General features: G+C 35.0%; 4 protein-coding genes across 8 annotated transcripts in view; 2 read left to right on the top strand and 2 right to left on the bottom strand.

Moving 5' to 3' along the window:
* Positions 1-3,441, bottom strand: part of si:ch211-197n1.2 (EF-hand calcium-binding domain-containing protein 6) — a 36,722-nt gene extending 33,281 nt beyond the window's left edge. The window contains exons 1-2 of one of the 4 annotated variants that reach the window (XM_051133454.1): positions 3,318-3,441; positions 908-1,270 (exon numbers count right to left, since the gene is read on the bottom strand). In XM_051133454.1, coding sequence (XP_050989411.1) covers positions 908-1,226 — 319 coding nt within the window. In that variant the 5' untranslated portion in view covers positions 1,227-1,270; positions 3,318-3,441. Of the gene's footprint in view, positions 1-907; positions 1,655-1,704; positions 2,161-3,317 lie in introns of those variants that run through there. The other 3 variants (XM_051133533.1, XM_051133379.1, XM_051133308.1) reach the window with 3 other exon arrangements.
* On the top strand, positions 3,438-5,823 carry slc25a4 (solute carrier family 25 member 4). Its single transcript, XM_051133985.1, has 4 exons — positions 3,438-3,634; positions 4,420-4,906; positions 4,996-5,136; positions 5,218-5,823. The coding sequence occupies exons 1-4, from the start codon at positions 3,524-3,526 to the stop codon at positions 5,373-5,375; spliced, it is 897 nt and encodes a 298-aa protein (XP_050989942.1). The 5' UTR covers positions 3,438-3,523; the 3' UTR covers positions 5,376-5,823.
* A 1,343-nt stretch (positions 5,824-7,166) lies between these two features.
* cfap97 (cilia and flagella associated protein 97) lies at positions 7,167-17,112 on the bottom strand. 2 transcript variants are annotated; one of them, XM_051133657.1, is made up of 6 exons: positions 16,979-17,112; positions 16,833-16,880; positions 13,089-14,061; positions 12,725-13,014; positions 9,395-9,542; positions 7,167-8,090 (listed from the first exon to the last, which is right to left on the bottom strand). In XM_051133657.1, exons 2-6 carry the CDS (start codon positions 16,860-16,862, stop codon positions 7,999-8,001), a joined length of 1,533 nt encoding a protein of 510 aa, XP_050989614.1. In that variant the 5' UTR covers positions 16,863-16,880; positions 16,979-17,112; the 3' UTR covers positions 7,167-7,998. The 2 variants fall into 2 exon arrangements, with proteins under 2 accessions (XP_050989614.1, XP_050989701.1); XM_051133744.1 differs by lacking the exons at positions 16,833-16,880; positions 16,979-17,112 and adding an exon at positions 14,498-14,916.
* A 104-nt stretch (positions 17,113-17,216) lies between these two features.
* Positions 17,217-20,102, top strand: ankrd37 (ankyrin repeat domain 37). Its single transcript, XM_051134292.1, has 4 exons — positions 17,217-17,370; positions 17,532-17,684; positions 17,833-17,924; positions 19,731-20,102. The coding sequence occupies exons 1-4, from the start codon at positions 17,347-17,349 to the stop codon at positions 19,951-19,953; spliced, it is 492 nt and encodes a 163-aa protein (XP_050990249.1). The 5' UTR covers positions 17,217-17,346; the 3' UTR covers positions 19,954-20,102.
* Positions 20,103-20,449: the final 347 nt, after the last annotated feature.

Here is a 20,449-nt window from a genome sequence, read left to right as displayed (position 1 = left end):
GACTGAGCAAGAAAGATACTCAAATTTCACTGACCACCAGACAGTTATTCCCCTGATGAGACAGCGCCCTCTTGTGGACTAACACGTGGAAGAATGAATAATAATGGAACTTACTAATTGCGATGGTTAAAACCAGAAAACCTTTAAAAATATCCCCAAAATTAATGATTTTATGACTACAGTCTCTTGATTACTGAAAATAATGTACAAGCAATTTAATCCAGAAATTGTTAATAAATATATCACAAATAATGAAAAAAAAAAATCGGCAAGTAAACGTAAAATGTTGATTGAATTAGTATTTTAAAAAGTGTAGGCCTACTCCAATAACAAACTTATTTATAATTACAGCATTTAATACATCCATTAGGCTATTTACTTGAATGGGTACCGAAGTATAACAGCAAAATGCTTCAAATATTTTATAAATTATATTTTTATATATATTTATATTTGCATTGTAATATTTTCATGACAAAGTTTGGAACATTTTGCTGGAAACATTTTGAGAAGGTTCATTGAACTGCATTAAAATAATTTAAAGATTTGCGTATTTTTGTAGATGTGTTATGTTGTTTAGAAATCTGAAATAATCCAATAATTTGGCAAACAAACAAACAGAAAAAAAAACTATCGAGGGTCATTTATGTTTTTTCCACAATTTTTTTAAAAGAATCGTTTACAGAAGTGCTGATTTCTAATTATACGTAAGCAGCCGTGATCAACACGTGTTCGGTGGCACAATGTCAGCAGTTTATCAGTCCTCTGGCGCCGTTTCAAGTGCTAAAATACTGATTTGACCCCCATAAATTTACAAAGCTACCATTTTTTTACCCCCAGCTCTAGGTGGTGCAGCGCCTTTATACTGATACTAACGAGCTCCATAAACGTCAGACTAGTGACTTACGGAAAGCAGGTATTCTGGCTTTATCCTGGTCGTGGGTGACCTCGTCTCCCTCAGGAATTTGCTCTGGAATATCTAATCCTCCTCTTTTTCCTTTCTCCATCAGGAAACTGATATCACTTCTTCTGCTCTCACTGCGAAAAGCAGAGTCCAGACTTTCCGTTCCTGGAGACTGAGGTCTGGTTCCTCTCTGAGGCAGCCAGCATCTCTGATCTCTGCCGCAGTCTGTGGAATAACCCCGGAGAGAGATGAGCTCTGGATCTCCAAGTCTTGATGAAGGGTGCTGAATAGCCGGGAGCCGTACAGAAGCCACAGTGGACATCCTGACTTAAGTGTTTTACGTTTGAACAACTCTCCTCAGAAGCCCTTTTCCAAAAGTGCGTTATGAGAGAAGAAAGAGATTAAATTTGATAAATCATTCATCGAGCTCAGTCGCCATATAATGTCTTAAATGTCAATAATCTATGTGTAATCTATCAATAATCTAACTTTTATACGAGACACTGTCTGCTTACTGTTTTACAGAAGATTAGCCAAGTTGTCCGTAGCAACAGCAAGCGCTTTCGCCTAGGGTTGCAGTTGCACGAGCAAATCTAAAATGCGCGTGATTGATGTTTGTACACGAGACCAGGAGTACGCGCTTAGCCTTTTAGTTTTTTAAATGGATGGCTAATTTTTTAGTTTAAAAATTATAAATCCTAACACAATCCGCAAAATAAAAAACGTTAGCACTTTTAATTAAAAAAACAGATTATTTTAATTATTACACTGATAAACAATTTTCCAAGTTAGTCGCTCACTTTTCGTTTTTGGCATGCATATTAATTTCTCAGCATAATATTCCAGCTTCAAAATAGACAGAAAGAGAATTATATGGTTTTGTTCTGATTGAGGAAATTTGAGCTGATGTGTTATTACCGCCTGGCACCCAATCAAACTTTCATTGTGTTGTAAAGACGTGCCTCCTGCTTTGTTTTAGTGACATTGAAAACATCTCAAGGAGAATACGGCTGTACTGTAGCCAGGCAACAGACCTAACTAACAGACTGAGGGGGAGAACAAGGGGGGTAGTGGTTTCAAATATCTAAAACTTCAATCAGAACATGCAGTGAACGCACATTCAAACACTCTACATGCCATTATGTAACACATAAATATAAAGTAATTAATAAAATAGCAATATTACTCACAAACTACATTTAAAGTTTCCAAAAAATCAGTCCATATTATTCAGAACAAACATATAATTAAACTGTAAGTGGGACCACACATAAAATTACCAACCAGTCTTCGAGGTAGGGATTTTAATCGCAATTTATCGCAAGCAAAATAAAAGTTTGTGTTTACAAAAATGTAAAATACAAAATGTGTGTACTGTGTATATTAATTATGTGTTAACATATATTTATATATATTTAAACATGATTTATATGTACATCTAAATATTTTGTATAAAAATATAACATTTTTCTTAAATATATACATGCATCTGCGTGTATCAATATATACATAATAAATAAAGTACACACATATCTTATATAAACACAAACTCTTATTTTGCACGCAATCGTTTAATAGCCCTACTTTGAGGTTATATATTTGGGTAATACAGTAATTTTAAAACGTTAAAAAACAAGCATCTAAGCATTACGACTACATTATAATAAATAATAAACTAAGCTAATGTGTCACTGTAATAAGTGTATTTAAAAAAAATAGCTGCAAAAACTAAATAAGTTCCTTTAGTCTTAGGGCCAGTCTGTCACGTGACACACGTGGGAGTGGAGGTCGCTTAACCTTAACGTGAAACTTATGAATATGTAGGGTGATTTCATAAAAAGTGGAATATAGTTCTCAAAGTAGTTTTGATTAAATTTTCCTGTAAACATCAGGAAGCAATCAAACGTAGTCACTAATAATTGCCAGTAAGTTTGAATGAAATGCAATGTCTGTGTTCAGTAGAATGATCAAATTTAAGTTAGGCCATATTATGTCTAATATTTAATATTCTAAATGATAAATAACATTTGAAAGTTTTGTGGCACCATTAAAAAACTGAACTGGTATTATATACTGGCCAATAATTATTAGACATGAATGTTTGTTTGATCCAGGAAGTATGAATGAATTTAAAACTCACGATTTAGTAAACAACATAATTATAGTTGTTACTTTTTTTTTCTTTTCATAATCAGTAATATTCATGTAAACATCCAATGCAATGTTGACAAGATTCTGTGGTAAAATTATGGCTACTCACAAATGTATTTTAATTTGTTATAATATACAAAACCTTTTCCCAGCTGTTACGAATCGATTTGTTTTATGGTAATGCATTTGTGGGCTATGTGAGAAATAAAATTTGTCCTTTAAACGTCCCCAGTTCCATGGCCCAGAACATTAATGAACTTACGTAAGACTTATGGCCTCTGACCCGGGATATTTATTCAGCTTTGAGATTCTGTTCGGTCTCTCGTGGATCCATCATCTGCTCCTCTCGCGATAATGAGTCCGGATATATTAGGAGCAAACACGAGCACTCGTCCATTTGAAGGGGCGTCGCTGGGGTTCTTAAAGGGTGCTTTGGTGGTGAGATTGTCATTCAGGAGATAAGACATCATGTCTGACGCGGTGATCAGCTTCTTGAAGGATTTCTTGGCCGGTGGTGTGGCCGCTGCCATCTCCAAGACAGCTGTGGCCCCCATTGAAAGAGTCAAGCTGTTATTGCAGGTACTTTTTAAAATTAGGATAAAAATTAAATAATTATTCACAATACTTTCTAAATAGCTCAAAAAGTTGCATGTGCGTCACAGCTGTATAGATTAAAAAGAAAGTGCAATGAACTTGTATAATACGTTTTTAAAGTAAATGAATCAATTAATTAAACATAATAGACTAAACAAATGAACAGGATTTAGTGATAATGCATGCGACGTATGGCGCTGTCCATGGTGCTACTTTTAAAAAGCGTTAGTAAGAACTGTCAAAAATAGTGTAATTTTAGCAGAGTAAGTTTAATTTATGTTAGATTAATGCTATTTGTCATTTAAGGAGTGCATTTCCCAAAAGAACTGTAAAAATACTAATGATAATATATTTAAATATTTGACCTTGACGACTTCCGTCACTCTTTCCATCAGTGCCGGGGTTCATAAAGGCCAACCATGTGTGTTAAGATCGTGACTGTGAAGAGCAGCGATATTCGGTGTAAGTTTTGAGTTAAAAATAGTCTGGAGGCTGCAATCCAATACTCAAACCCCGCGCACAAGTGGGGTGTGACGCCAAGTGCAGCTCTCGCACGTGGACAGTCTGATCACTGAGTGTAAAGAATTAAACTCTGAACACTTCCATTTTTATTAAAAACCAGAGACAACTTTTGGGGTTTCCCACACAAGATGATCATGCAGCAATGGCACATGACCAAAAATGATATTACATCTTGATAATCCACAACAGCACAATAATACAAAGTGTGCCATCTTCCACTTACCAATCCAAACTCTGGTCCTTCACAGGTCCAGCATGCCAGCAAACAGATCACAGCTGAAAAACAGTACAAAGGCATCATCGACTGCGTAGTGAGAATTCCCAAAGAGCAGGGATTCCTGTCTTTCTGGAGAGGCAACCTCGCCAACGTCATCAGATACTTCCCCACACAAGCCCTCAACTTTGCCTTCAAGGACAAGTACAAGAAGATCTTCCTTGGAGGAGTGGACCAGAAGACCCAGTTCTGGCGTTACTTTGCCGGTAACCTTGCCTCTGGCGGTGCTGCCGGTGCCACCTCTCTGTGCTTCGTCTACCCTCTCGACTTCGCCAGAACAAGGCTTGCTGCTGATATCGGCAAAGGCGCGGCGGAGAGAGAGTTCACCGGTCTCGGGAACTGCATTGCCAAGATCTTCAAGTCTGATGGTATTAGGGGTCTCTACCTTGGCTTCAACGTGTCTGTCCAGGGCATTATTATCTACAGAGCTGCTTACTTCGGTGTCTATGATACAGCTAAAGGTAAGCTACTAATGGGAAACATCTGATGTGGAAAAAATAAATTGCTTGTCAAATATACCTCAATGACATTGCCTAACTCTATCACTCAGGTATGCTCCCAGACCCCAAGAATACACACATTGTCATCAGCTGGATGATTGCCCAGACTGTCACAGCTGTTGCCGGTATCATTTCATATCCCTTCGACACTGTCAGACGTCGTATGATGATGCAGTCTGGACGCAAAGGAGGTAGGCCAAAGAAACACGCAGTTTGGCATAAACTTCTTACTGTTTGACAATCAGTCTAACGCATGTTTTCTTTCCCAAAAGCTGACATTATGTACAAGGGCACAGTCGACTGTTGGAAAAAGATCACCAAGGATGAGGGACCCAAAGCTTTCTTCAAGGGTGCCTGGTCTAACGTGCTCAGAGGCATGGGTGGCGCCTTTGTGCTGGTCCTGTACGATGAGATCAAGAAGTTCACATAAACATTCTCCATTCATCTTGTCCATCCCACCAAAGGAAACCCTGAGCGCTGTGTATGTCTTAATTGTGTAGAGTGTTAACAACCAGGGAGAAGTAGGGGAAGTGTACTTAGCCAGGCTGGCCCAGGGGTGGACTGAGATCAGGTGATCGTAGGTGGCCACTGACTGCACCCTCCACCCCAACACTTGTAAATATATTTAAGTCTACCTGCTGCCCCTCAGTTTTAAATGACTTTCAGTCTGGTCAGGTTGAAAGTGATTATTTTTTTTCTCATTTATTTATTTGAATCAATCCATAATGTTCTACAGTGGCTCCTCTCTTCTGTAGCTAGCTGAACACATTTATTGCCGGACTGAAGTAAGTGGCTGTACACTGGAAAGCTGACTGTTCTTGTGGTGTATTCCACCTTATGTGTTCTTTTAATAAGAATAAAGCTGAAAATACAACTTCTGTGGTGCTTATGGTTTCTTTCTTTAACATAATATTTCTCACTGTCACATTTTACAAATCTTAATATAAAAAAAGTCAAAGGTTTTCTATCAGTTCTGGGTAACACTTTATTTTAAGGTCTCATAATACAGAGTAATTACCTAATTAAGTACTTAGTAGTAGCCGTTGTACTTGTACACAGCTACATATGTAACCAAAATACTGTTCCATGTGTTGCACACTTTATACAATGTAATTGAAAATGTAAGCACACAGACATAAGTTACTTCAAATTAAGTGTATCAAAATTGTACTGAAGCGTACTTCTTGTGTATCTAGCAGCACAGCTTAAATACATGTAATACCTTTCTAATTACATTAAAATTACAGAATATTACAGAGGCATAAGCTACTTAAAATAAAGTATATCAAGATTGTACTTAAGTGTACAAGTAGCTGTGTAACAGACTCGGCCTGTTACATATGTGTAACAGTAGCTGCCTATTACATCTACATAATTACAAAACGTAATTAAAGGCTGTTCCATAACTTAGTTACATGGTAAGTACATTTTGTTTCATGCAAGTACAACGACTACTACTAAGTACTTAATTAGGTAATTACTCTGTATTATGGACCTTAAAATAAAGTGTTACCCAGTTCTGCAATGGTAAAGGACTCATATTAGTTCATACTCATTCACCAACATTTACATTAACAGAATTTATGAACACCTCTTGAAGTCTCATATTACACAAAATATAGTACATAGACTACTGTTAAAAGTTTGGGGTCAGTGAGTTTTTCTTTTCCAAAGAAATCAATACTTTTATTCATCAAGGGTGCATTAAATTAGTCAAAAATTCAAACAAATGCTGTTCTTTTGAATTTTCTATTCATCGAAGAATCCTGTATCATGGCCAGAACAGCTGCTTTTAACATTGACAATAATAAAAAAAACTGTTACTTGAGAACCAAATCAAGAAATTAGAATGACTTCTGAAGGATCACGTAGCATTGAAGACTGGAAAAATGGCTACTAAAATAATTCACTTTAAAAATATATTAAAAGCGAAAAGAGCTGTTTTAAATTGTAATAATATTTCAGAATATTACTGTTTTTACTGCATTTTTGTTCAAATAAATGCAGCCTTGGTGAGCTAAAAAAACGTCTTTCAAAAACATTAAAATATCTTACTAACTTCAAACAGTAGTGTATAACTATCACAATATTGTAACACAACAGAATATAAAATTATAGTATTTTATATTATAACATTATATTAAATACATTAAAAATAAATAAAATGACTAAATGTTGAATGCACATTAAATAATGATGATTTGTTAACTGCCATCATATATCTGTTATCAAAATATATCAAAATAACTGTTAACTGTTATCATAGCAATATCTCAGTAAAAGCTAGTAACAGTAACTAGTTACAGTAATATGAGTCAAACAACTTAACAGAGTCCTCCTTAAAAATTACTACTGTGCCAGTCTGTGTGCTTGCATAATAAGCTTGTTAGTCTGTCAGCAAGTGTCAGTCAGCCTTTTTAAAAGCACTTTAGGAGTGACAGGTGAATAACTAGCATTGTTACATTCATTGTAACAGACAGGACACTGTCTGAGCATGTGCATCATTTCAAACCAGCATGCCAAGTATTCAAGTGTCATACAGCTGGGTCAATAAACAAATCACTTTCACTTTCTGAAAATCAACACTGAAAATTACCCTAACTAACAAAGCTTTATTTCACATGATTTTTACAGTTTCATGTCACGTAATTAATTATTCTGATAACAGCAACAATGGCTTTACAAAACACAGCTTAAACATATAGAAAGTCTTTATTGTCTGTCACATATAGGCACTAGTACTTTTGAAAATGAAAATGTCACACTTTATGGTCCCCGAACAATGTTGATTGAATTCATTTACTCTCATATATAGCAGCACACTGTCAAATAATTCATGTCAGCAAATGCTTAGCTGTGTTTTTATTCCGACAAATATTTAAATTGATATCACTCCACATCTTGACAAATTACCATGAGCTCAAGCCGTTTTGCAGCATTTATCCAGAATGTTTGGTGTTGTGACTTGCAGTCATATTTTCTACTTACAGTCAGAGCAGATCATGTAAGTGAAAGTGTTGGGGGTAGAGAAAGCGAATGAAAAAATGTAAGGATCAGGACCATGCAGGCCGTGGTGTTGCTCTGCTGAGTTTAGCGGTTCCCGGTCTAGATTTGTGAGGACTACTGCTAGGTCTTGAAGTCCTTCCTGTTTTCATGGAAAGACAAGAGTTGTGTGGTACTGTTAATTTGAGAGTTAACATTAACAAATATGTTTAACAGGAATAAATGCATGCAGTGCAATTAAAGCATTTAAATAACTGATATTACAAAAGCAGTTTGAGTGCAAAACACACATTTTAGTAGCTTGTAACCGAAATTTTTGTTATAGGGGCTACCTAACATATATTATATAAAAGAAAGGATCTAACACATTACATACAGGCAAAGAACATCACCAGCTATACTAAAGAACATGACTCAGAATGTTATAGTTGAAGTCAAAAGTTTACATACACCTTGCAGAATCTGCAAAAAGTTAATTATTTTATCAAAATAAGAGGGATCATACAAAATGTGTTATTTTTTATTTAGTACTTACCTGAATAAGATATTTCACATAAAATACATTTACATATAGTCCACAAGAGAAAATAATAGTTAAATTTATAAAATGCTGCAGAAAGAAAAGCAATGCATTAAGAGCCAGGGGTGTAAACTTTTGAACAGAATGAAGATGTGTACATTTTTCTTATTTTGCCTAAATATCTTCTTTTTTTTTTCATTTAGTACTCCCCTTCACAAGTTACAGAAAATATGTTTCCCATAAGACAAAATAAATTAAATTTACCCTGATCTTCAAATTCAAAATGTTTTCACCCACTGGCTCTTAATGCATTGTGTTTCTTTCTGAAGCATCAGTGAGCGTTTCAACCCTTAGTTGTCCTCAGTGTCAAAAGATGGATCTTAAAATCATACAGTCATTGTTAGAAAGTGTTCAAATACACAAAAATGCTGAAAAACCAAGAATTTGTGAGACCTGAAGGATTTTTCTGAAGAACAGAGGACAATTTAACTATTTAGGAAAAACAAGGGACTCATGAACAACTATCACTAAACAAAATAAAACACACCTGTGGATCATTCAGGTAACAACACAGCATTAAGAATCAAGCACATGTAAACTTTTTAATGCAGTCATTTTTATAATTTTAACTGTTATTTTCTCTTGTGGACTACATGTAAATGTCTTTTATGGGAAATATCTTATTCAGGTCAGTACTACATAAAAATAGCATGCATTTTGTGTGATCCTTCTTACTTTGGTAAAATAATTAACATTTTGCAGACTCTGCAAGGTTTAACTTTTGACCTCATATTACATAAGACATACATTTTAATTGTCAATAGCACAAATAGGGATGACATGCAGATCACTGAACATACTATTTTCATTTAAAGTGCTTCATACAAACTATGGCTTAAATTTGTATGTTGTGTGTAAGAATGTACCAGATGTTTTACTGGACTTGAGTTTGACTGGTGGAACATCCGTATTGTGTGTTCCCAGGTATCGGCACTGCCGCTGGTAATCAGCTAGCTGTTCATCTCGGGTCATGCCAGGAGTGGGCTTCACAGATTCTAGACGCTTCAGGAATGCCTGAAATCACACATATTTACAAAATAACACACAATAAGATACATTTCCAAAAGAATGACCCCTCTGCAGTAGTAAATATATTTCTGGCAACAAATCAATTGATTCACTAAAATTATTTGTGCATGAACTGGTTGAGGATACTGTTATGCAGTAATCACAGCCAGATCAGAAACATAATTCACTTTTTGAACTGAATTCATCATATGAGCATGCTAAATTACAACATAAATTATTAACATGCATTATTATCAGCATGCTGGCCAAGACAGCCTTTATTTAGCTTGGTCAAAAAACTGTTGGAAAAACAGATGAGGTTAACAAAAGACAGAAAAAGAACATTGTTAATGAGAATATTTTACATACATATTTTGCACAAAAAAAGAAAAACAACAATAATAATTCATTAATTTTATTAAAAACAAACAAACAAAAAAATAATTTGTTTAATAAAAAAAGCAATTCATATCTAATTTAATTCATTATTTGATTATTTGATGTATAAATGCTTGTCATTTACAATAAAAAAAAAAACTTTTTCGCATTACAGTACATGTCAATTTAGGAGAAAATGTGCTCAGAAAAATACCACAATGGTCCTAAAAAAAAGACTTTTATTTTAACATTTGATCTTTTTGTTTTATTAAAGGGCGAAATATGCCAACTAAAATTTTCTTTACAGATTTTATGTGATTTACTCTCAAATCTAAAAACTTTCAGACATCTATGAACTCATATTAACTGGCCTCAAACAAGATAACCAAGAGAGTAGTGCGTCTACAACTATGCACTCTGAAAAGCCACAGTGAGCCATTGAGAATAAAAATAACCAGTGCACGAGGATCAGAATGTCACAGGCTGTCATGCCTGCGTATGTCGGTACAAACAGCCCTTTGGAAACCTCTCAGTAAGCAAAACCCATGAAAAGAGCTGGGACTGGAAATAGAGTAAAGGTGAAGTTAGAGGACAGCTCGCTCAGTGCTCTTAAAGAAAGAGAGTGACTGTCTTGCACTCTTGTTCTAGTGTTCCCGCATTAGTTGCTAGGCAGTAAAACGCTAACAAGACCTAGTGGAACATGCAGTGTGCATGCATCTTATAATCCCTACTTCTACTAAATAAGGGAACTTTTTTTTTCTGTTTTCTTCTATAAAAACTGACAGAGAGGAGGGTGTGACTTTCTAAGGATTTGTGAGGTCTGTAAGGATGACCAAAAGAGAGAGAGTGAGAGAATATGCATGTGGAACAGTGAGTAAGAGAGGTTCAGAGAGTACAAAACACAAACAACATACTGTTTCTTCCAAAAGCCACAGGATATTAAAAGGTTAGCAGAGAGATCCTGACTATGTACTCACTCTAAAAAATTTGGGAATATTCAAAACGAACATTTGAGATCTGTGAGCTATAGCAGATGGCAAGTTCACTGAACAACACAAAGATACTATGAAACGTCAGAAGAAAATCATACAAGTTTGGAAGAATGAGTAAATGATAGGAGAAAATGTATTTTTGGGAAAACTACAGTATCCCTTTAAATGACTTTTATTGCAAGGGAAAAAAAGGAAAGGAGTTTGCGTAATACGTTCTCTATCACTGAAGCTAGGGGGTGAATCCAGTGTAATGTCAAGTCCAACATGTGCGCAAATCTGCTTCCACCTGTCTCTTCTCGTCTCAGTCATGTGGTAACTGTCCCTCTACTTTCACTGGCTGTGGATGACAGCGCCCCCTATCCCATGCACACACACTTTCACAGAATACTAAATTAAACACTCCGTCAGAACACTATTACATCAATGAATAATATCAAAGAGGAACAAAGAAACAAAAACATCTGCTGATGAGTAGCATCTGAGTAGAAGAACGGAATCCCAACATGCAAAAATCTAAACATTCAAAAGTCAAGGGGTGGTAGGATTTTTTTTTTTTTTTTGAAGTCTCTTATGCTCACCAAGGTTGCATTTATGCAATTAAAGTAATTAATGTAATTAATTCCTGTGATGGCAAAGCAGAATTTTCAGCAGCCATTAGTATTCAGCGTACATGAACCTTTAGAAATCATTTTACTTTGCTGATTTTGTCATGAAGAAACATTTCTTATTATTAATTTTAAAGGGCTAGTTTACCCAAGAATGAAAATTCTGTCATTAATTACTCACCCTCATGCCGTTCAAAACCCGCAAGACTGTCATTCATCTTCGGGAACACAAATTAAGAAGATATGTGACCCTGAACCACAAAACCAATCATAAGGGATTTATACATCATCTAAAAGCTGAATAAATAGTCATTGATTTATGGTTTGTTAGAATATATCAATATTTTGCAGAGGTACAACTATTTGAAAATCTGGAATCTGAGGGTTCAAAAAAATTAAAATATAGAGAAAATCAGCTTAAAATTGTCCAAATTAAGTTCTTAGCAATGCATATTACTAAGAAAAATTTAAGTTTTGACATATTTACGGTAGGAAATTTACATCTTCATGGAACATGAGCTTTACTTAATATCCTAACGATTCTTGGGATAAAAGTAAAAATCATTTTGACCCATACAATATATTGTTGGCTATTGCTACAAATATACCCGTGCTACTTAAGACTGGTTTTGTGGTTCAGGGTCACATATTTTTGATGAAATCCGAGAGCTTTCTGACCCTGAAAGCAAAACAACCACCATGTGTCATGGTACTTCCATGAACGTGTGTTCAAGACACAAAAGAATAGAAATTGTTGAATAAAGTCATTATTTCTGTTTTCTTTGTGCACAAAAAGTATTCTTGTAGCTTCATAAAATTAAGGTTGAACCACTAATGTCACATGGACTGTTTTAATGATGTCCTTACTACCTTTCTGGGCCTTGAATGTGGTAGTTGCATTGCTGTCTATGTAGGGTCAGAAAGTTTTCGGACTTCATCAAAAATATCTTAATTTGTGTGCAGAAGATGAACGAAAGTCCTACAGGTTTGGAACGACATTAGGAACCAAATGAGTGCATCCTTGCTGAACAAAGTATACTTTAAAAAACGGCAAACTTTTGAATGATGGACTGAGGCTGACAAATAATTAAAGTTTCTCTCTTACAATAGAAGCTGCTCTAATCTAATGTTAGCTGAAAAGATAGGAAACAGCTCCCTCTATTGGAGAGAGAGAATATTTTCTTGTTGCATTAAATAAAAGACTGACACTGACCAGGTTTTCCTTCTGAATTCGCTCTTGCTCTCGCTGTCTGTTGAGGGCGCTGTGGTATAGGCGTATGGGTGGTGCACTACTCCTGTGACTACTGATTTTGGAGCAGGCGGAGCTGCCCCTTGGTGAACGGGCTGATGACCGAGACAGTTCACGTAGTAACCGCTGGTTCTCCCGGTCGATCTCCCGTACCTCTTCATTTGTGAAGGAATAGTTCTTACGGCTGCTGCTAACACTGCTAGGACTGGAGACCATGAGTACTCTGTTTAACTGTTTCTCTACTTTTAAAAACTCTGCAAGGGAGAGAAAGAGACTTGTAAGAAATAGCCAGAACAACAACAAAAACATCTTAAATCATGGCACAAACCTGGTCCATCCTCTCCTTCAGAACTTATACTGCCATCCGAAATATCATTCACAACCATCTTCTCAGTAACACTAGGCTGTTGTTGCTTTTGAACATCTGCTGCCAGAGGTTTTGAGGGCAGAACCAAATCAATGGACTGGGAAGGACTAACATTTGGCGTCGAAAGAGGGGTCACATCAGTAACCGTGTCTTCAGATTCTAAAATTTCTTTTTGTCGCTCTTTCTGATAAGCTGAACCCACCCGCTGATGCTTTAGAGGTGATTTCTGAGATGGAAAAGAGCTTCTCTCTTCACTACTGTGGGAGGATTCAGGGTCAGAAGATGATGAACGGCTACGGCTCAGCTTGTGGAATTTTCCAGATTTTTTAGGTGTTCCATGAGACAATCCCTTATGTTTGGTTGATCGCGTGACTGGCGATCTCACATCTTCCTCACTTTCATCATCACTACGATGGTATCCATCATCATCATCATCGCTGTTAACATTACTATTGGTTTTCCTGAGTTTAAAATCATCATCCTGCTCTCTTTCCTCATCAGATGAGTATGAATGCACACTAGATCCTTCATCTGATTGGCTGTTGTTTATTGTCTCTAAGCTTTTGGCACTTGGGAGTGATGAAGAGCCTTTAAAAAGTCCTTCACTACTTTGTCGCTCTCTTTCATATCCTGTCTCTTCACTTTGTCCCCTGCTGCTCTGGTTTGAATCATCCTCCAATCTGGCTTCAACTTTACTGTTCCTTACACTTTGAGCTTCATTTCCTATCTGATCCATTGAAACATGTGTCTCTTTTCCTGTTTTCTCATCTTGTCTTTCCGTGGCCTTCAGTTTTTTGAGCCGCCCATCCTCAGAACCAGGTTCATTAGCTTCACAGTCACTGTCAAAGAAGGAGTGATCAACTTCTCCCTCCAGCTCTTTGGGGCTGTACATGTCTGCAGTTTGTCCTCTAAATATTACCTTGATTAGTGGAACCTAAAAGAAAAATGAAAAAGAAGCTGCAGTTATTATATTAAGGGACTGATAACCGATTGAGTAGAAATATTTCACTGTTAAAACCGATTATCAGTGCATCTCTATAATTTCCTGACATGAATAAAAACATAAATACACTGGAGATCAGGAAAAACCTCAATTAACACTTACAAAACAGGTGAGAGCAGTGTACATGTTCATAATAAACACACAAGGGACTAGTTTCTATGACAAAAGCTTTAACAAGCCTTTTTTTTTAGAAACGCTGTTTAGCAACCCTGCCACATATATTCACGTTTAACAGACTGGCAAGCTCTGCTACGTTTAATATGCATATTTTATCTTATTAGAAATTATACCATAAACTTGTGTACATATGCAAAACCTAAGCACGCCAACGCAAACTCATACAGCTAATGTAGTTAGCAGTGCCTACCTTTTGACATTCGCTTCAAAACATGCGGGACTGCGTCATTGACAGGCAAAATCTCCAAAACACAAAGCTGACGTACTTCATTTTATTTCGCTGTATATCTCCAAACGCTGTTCAGAAACATAAAGGCTGAAGATAAGAGCTAAAACAGCCTCTTTCAGCTGTCCACCTCACTGCACAGAGAAGAGTGTGTGGGTTCGTTAGCTACTGTAACTAGGTGACGTCATTTCCGCAAATAGTTTCGCGCCGCATCAGAAAGAGAAGAGAGTCTTCTATATTTGTTTCTCCTCAGTTCTTTGTCTGATATATTGGAATGTAAGTAATTTATTTATCATTTTATAATGTATTTACACACACACACACGTTTGTTTTTGTGAATTGTGGGGGCTTTCCATAGACTTCTATAGTTTTTATACTGACCAAACGATATTGTCTATCCCCTAACCCAACCCTAACCCTAAACTTACCCCTTACAGAAAACATATTTGCATCATTACACTTTTAGATAAACATCATTTACTATTTTTAATAATTTTTTTAACATTGTGGGGACCGCAGGCCAGTCACCACAATGTCAAAAACTTCAGGTTTTACTATCCTTGTGGGGACATTTGGTCCCCACAATGTAGCAAAAACAAGTAACGTTACACACACACAAACACACACACACACACACTGGTATTCTTATCATTATGGGGACATTCCATAAGCATAATGGATTTTATACTGTACAAACTGTATTTTCTGTCCCTCACAGAAAACGTTCTGCATTTTTACATTTTCAAAAGCTTTTTTTTTTCCATTTGGGGCCTAAGAGAATGTCTCTAAGAAAGGTCAAAATTTAAACATAAAAATCAGTGTAAAGGTATACATAAAAAAAAGAAAAAAACAACAAAAACAATTAGACATACACTACCAGTCAAAAGTTTTTGAACAGTAAGATCCAAAGTACAGCAAAAACAGTAACTATTTAAAATGTTTTCTATTTTAATATATTTTAAAATGTAATTTATTCCTGTGATTTCAATTTAATTTTTAGCATCATTACTCCATTTACACGATCCTTTAGAAATCATTCTAATATTCTGATTTACTCAAAAAACATTTATCATTATTATTATTATTATTATGAAAACAGCTGAATAGATTTTTTCAGGTTTCTTTGATAAATAAAAAACCCAGAAGAACAGCATTTATCTGAAATAGAAATCTTTTATAACATTATAAATGTCTTTATCATCATATTTGGTAAATTTAAAGCATCCTTGCTAAATAAAGGTATTAATTTCTAGAATTTCTTTCCCATAAATAAAGTAAAATAAAATTATACTGACTGCATGCTTTTGAATGGTATAGTATATAATGTTACAAAAGCTTTTTATTTTGGATAAATGCTGACCTGTGGATCTTTCTATCCATCAAAACATCCTGAAAAAAATGTACTCAACTGGTTTAAATATTGATAATAATAATAATAATAATAATAAATAAATAAATAAATGTTTCTTGAACAGCAAATCAGCATATTAGAATTATTTCTGAAGGATCAGGTGACAGTGAAGACTGGAATAATAAATAAAAATAAAAATAGCTCTGATCACAGGAATAAATTACATTTTAAAATAAAAAGCAGTTATTTTAAATAGTAAAAATATTTCACAATATTACTTATTTTGCTGTATTTTGGATCAAATAAATGCAGGCTTGGTGAGCAAAAGAGAATTAAAAAAAAAAAAACATTAAAAATCTTACAGTTCAAAAACTTTTGACTAGTAGTGTACATGCAAAACTCTTTGATTTTGCACATAATATTTTGTTTTGAACTAAACTGCTTATGACGCATTTATTTATGTCAGTGACAAATCAACCATCTCTAACCATTTGGGCTTACACTGTCATGACCTGCTTTGTAATATCACTAAAGCTGTTAAACAAGCATTGCCTTTGTCTGTCATGTTATAGCCTAATGCAGTACGTGACCACTGTACATGTTTACTGCTGCTGCTGCCAACTCATTCTTAAAGGCTGGCATTCTGCTAGATTGTGGGCGTGCAGCACATAACATTCTCTCAAAGCCTCTTTCATGCGCGCATGGCACAAGTGGCGTGGCAGATCCATCATCCTCACACCATGCAAGGCCAGACTTGCAAGTCCACCATCCCAATCCACTTGCCACCCTCTGCAACTAAAATAAATTTATAATAGGCTATTGCAAAATATTTGCACTTGTACATGACCAAATAAAGGACAACGCAAAACTGTGCCACATTTATATTTTGGTTTACTGGTATTACATTGGTTATTATTTATTTACGCTGTATATTATTCACCACATTACCTTTTCAGTTTTGTTTTCTTCATACTTCATTTGTAACAGAGCATAATTCTGCAGCAAAGAAAAGAGTGTTAACATAATTTGAGACGTTATAGATACCAAATAACCATCAACAACAAAACAAAACAATTAATTTATCTCTGACCAACCCATTTCAACTTCAAATGACCAATTCGACATTCTTCGGAAGACCATAATGTAAACAGTTTCTTTATTAAACGTACTAATTAAAGTGGAGTATCTGAGTGTGAAGTGCGTACGTGTGGAACTGCACAGCTTGTTCGCAAGCCGTAGGAGGATAGATGTAGAGTCACGTGTTAATGACTGCCCGTTCTTGATCCTGATTGGTCACTATCCTAGAGCCACGTGGTCTAAATAGCATTTGTACTTCTGCTTTTTTGTGGTATATGGATCTTGTTTGATTACGGGACAGTGTTGATCAACAGCGTGGTGACTGTCACGTCCAGTGAAACTTTTACACGGCATTGTTCTTTGTGAAATTATCCAGACATCAGCTATGTTTTTGCTTGAGGCAGAGTCGGTAAGTCAATTTAATTAATTTATACTATTATGGGTATAAAAAAAAGCATTATGTTTAACCAAGTAGAAAAAAACGAAAGTAATTCTGTTTGTCATTACACGCTTCAAAACGTATAAGTCTTTATTCAAATGTTGTTTGTGTTTTATTGCATATCCATTTAGCTGGACTGCATGAGTAATCTTTTTGAAAGCGGGTTTGCGGTGAATGGAGGTTTGGATGTTTCCGGACAGTCTCCTGCGCATTTCGCGGCATGCGGAGGCCAGGCTTTCTGCTTGCTTTGGCTGTTGCAAACCGGTGCTGATGCAAACCAGCAGGTACAAAGTCTCTAAAACCCTTTGTTTATTCATTATAAATCAGCAGTATCTACTTAGGTTTTTGTTGTTGATCATGATATTCCTGTCAGTTAATCTCTATGCCCAGCCTTTTCACATTTTGGGTTTCAACTTGTTTGATTTTCTTTAGGATGCGAATGGAGAGACACCCATGCATAAAGCAGCCAGAGCGGGAAGTTTGGAGTGCATCAGTGTGCTAATGGCAAGTGATGCGCATTTCGAGTAAGTGTTGCTTTGGTGGATCCCGTTTCAGAGAAACTACTAAATATTCGAAATATTTGCATACTTAAAAACTAAAATTATATGCCATTCTTGTTATGCAGTACATTTATTGTCCCAATCATTTTATAATCATATTGGTTGGAAATCATCACACTATCACAATTACATAAACTTTAAATAGTGTAACTCTTTATCTTCATTTTTTCTTGAGAATATTGTTTTTTTATTGATTACCACTTTATAGATGTTCTCAATATCACTTTATGTTATTCTGACAGATTTATTATTATTATTATTATTATTATTATTTCATTTTATTATCTTTGGTGTCACTTCAGCACTCAACGTTGTATGTTGTAAGTTGGTTTGGCCCACTTTAAAACATGAACACAATCTTATACACTACCAGTCAAACATCTTTGAACAGTAAGATTTTTAATGTTTTTTAAAGAAGTGTCTTCTGCTCACCAAGCCTTCATTGACAGCAAGAACAGTTTGAAATATTTTTACTTAATTCTATTTGAATATATTTTAAAATGTAATTTATTCTGGTTATTTCAAAGCTTAATTTAAGCATCATTACTCCAGTCACATGATCTTTCAGAAATCATTCTAATATTCTGATAAGCATTTATTATTATTATTATTATGAAAACAGCCAAGTAGATTTTTTTTCAGGTTTCTTTGATGAATAGAAAGTTGAGAAGAACATAATTTATCTGAAATAGAAACCTTTGTTACATTACAATTGTCTTTATCATAACTTTTGATCAGTTTAAAAGGATGAATGTCTATAGTCTATAGTAACATTAAAAATCTTACTGTTCAAAACCTTTGGCTGGTAGCATAAATAACAATAATAATATAATTAATATTATATAGTATTTTATACATGTTATAAAACATGTTATATAAGTTGTAATTTTAAACACTATCAAAATGTGTCAAATTAAAAAAAAAACATTAAAATATGTTGAATATGTTTATTATTTATATAATATTCTTTTTATACACACTACCATTCATAAGTGTGGGGTTAAGATTTTTCTAATGTTTATGAAAGTAGTCTTTTATACTCACCAAAGCTGCACATATTTTACCAAAATACAGTAAAACAGTAATATTGTTAAATATGATTACATTTATGATTACAATCAGTGTTGAAAACTGTTGTGCTGCTTAATGTTTTTAACAGCATTTCATTACGTTATTTATTTATTTAGTAAAGGTGTTTGTCAATTTTGATAAATTTAATGTGTCCTTGTTGATTAAAAGTATAAATAAATAAATAAATATATATATATATATATATATATTTTTTTTTTTTAATAAAAATCTTACTGACCCCAAACTTTTGAGATTTTTTAACAGCATTTAATTACTTTTTATTTATTTAGTAAGTGTAAAAGTCTTTGTCACTTTTGATCAATTTAATGTGTCTTTGCCGAATAAAAGTATTAATTTTCTTTCAAAGAAAAAAAAACTTACTGACCCCAAACTTGTGATACTTAAATCAACTTGACACCATGTAAACCAATTATAATTTCTTTACTGAAAAATGCCTTTCTTTATCTGTAGCTAAGTTAATTTTATTACCATTGTTTAAATAATCAATCCAAAGGCAGAGTTAATAAAATTCCTGAAATCAGATACATACACAGGGATATTGATTTTCAAAAGTTCCAGAGCTCAAACATAACCGGAATGCCCCATTGTTTACCTGTTAAAGCCAACATTATCCTCAACAACTATAACCATCTTATGAATATGAACACTTCTCAAATGAACTGTTCTTTTTCCCTTCAGCATTTGCAACAGCGCTGGACAGACAGCTGAAGATATTGCATGGTCTTGTGGGTTTGAAGAGTGCGGGAGGTTTTTAAACATGCATCGCAGAACACAGGACTTAAAGAACGCTTCATTATCATCCCTCACTGAACGGCACATGCTGAGCAGCACTCTCGCAGGACAGAAAAGAGGCCGCACAAGCTCCAGCGCTCAAGACGGAAAGAAAGCACGGGACTGGTGATGAATGTTCTCATAAAGAGAGAGAATTTGAATGAACTTATAGGCTGTTTAACCATTACTGGAGTGAATGGTAAACAGATGCATCAGTATGTCATCAAGAGTCTGAATTACTGGTGGACATTTGGTATTGAGCCTATACTGTAGTCTCAATAGTCAAGATAAACTGACGCTGTTCTGGGGTCAGTGATTTGGAGTCATAAGTACAAGAGGAATGACTGACAGTGGTACTGTGCTCCATACATAAAAGCAGATGGGAATCAAGAAAAAAAAAGCAGAGAAAGGTAGAGACTTCTCGGGTTCTTGCTGGAAAAAGTGCAAAATTTAACTTGGATCACATGTGTGTTGTGAACCAATCATATAAAAACCCTTATGTCTCTGAAATGCTTTCAAGGTTTAATGACAGCGTAGGAATGAGTGGACGCAATGAGACAAATAGAAGACAGCAGACTTGCCGCCAAGCTTGGCTAATCAGAACATTCTTAGAAAAGTCAGAGACC

Source organism: Labeo rohita, chromosome 1 (genome assembly GCF_022985175.1).
Source record: "Labeo rohita strain BAU-BD-2019 chromosome 1, IGBB_LRoh.1.0, whole genome shotgun sequence".
Taxonomy (NCBI): Eukaryota; Metazoa; Chordata; class Actinopteri; order Cypriniformes; family Cyprinidae; genus Labeo; species Labeo rohita.
The sequence above is the reverse complement of the archived record's forward strand: the minus strand, read 5'-3'. Positions and strand labels throughout refer to the sequence as shown.

Bases quoted from the DNA above. Each gene is read 5' to 3' on its own strand.
- cfap97 (XM_051133657.1), bottom strand. From the start codon at position 16,862: ATGAAGTATGAAGAAAACAAAACTGAAAAG. The intron at 14,062-16,832 runs GTAATGTGGTGA...TTTTTCTTTTAG, and splicing joins AAGAAAACAAAACTGAAAAG to GTTCCACTAATCAAGGTAAT. The intron at 9,543-12,724 runs GTCAGTGTCAGT...GTGTGATTTCAG, and splicing joins GAATTCAGAAGGAAAACCTG to GCATTCCTGAAGCGTCTAGA.
- slc25a4 (XM_051133985.1), top strand. From the start codon at position 3,524: ATGTCTGACGCGGTGATCAGCTTCTTGAAGGATTTCTTGGCCGGTGGT. The intron at 3,635-4,419 runs GTACTTTTTAAA...GGTCCTTCACAG, and splicing joins GAGTCAAGCTGTTATTGCAG to GTCCAGCATGCCAGCAAACA. The intron at 4,907-4,995 runs GTAAGCTACTAA...TCTATCACTCAG, and splicing joins TGTCTATGATACAGCTAAAG to GTATGCTCCCAGACCCCAAG.
- ankrd37 (XM_051134292.1), top strand. From the start codon at position 17,347: ATGTTTTTGCTTGAGGCAGAGTCG. The intron at 17,371-17,531 runs GTAAGTCAATTT...ATATCCATTTAG, and splicing joins TTTTGCTTGAGGCAGAGTCG to CTGGACTGCATGAGTAATCT. The intron at 17,685-17,832 runs GTACAAAGTCTC...GATTTTCTTTAG, and splicing joins GTGCTGATGCAAACCAGCAG to GATGCGAATGGAGAGACACC.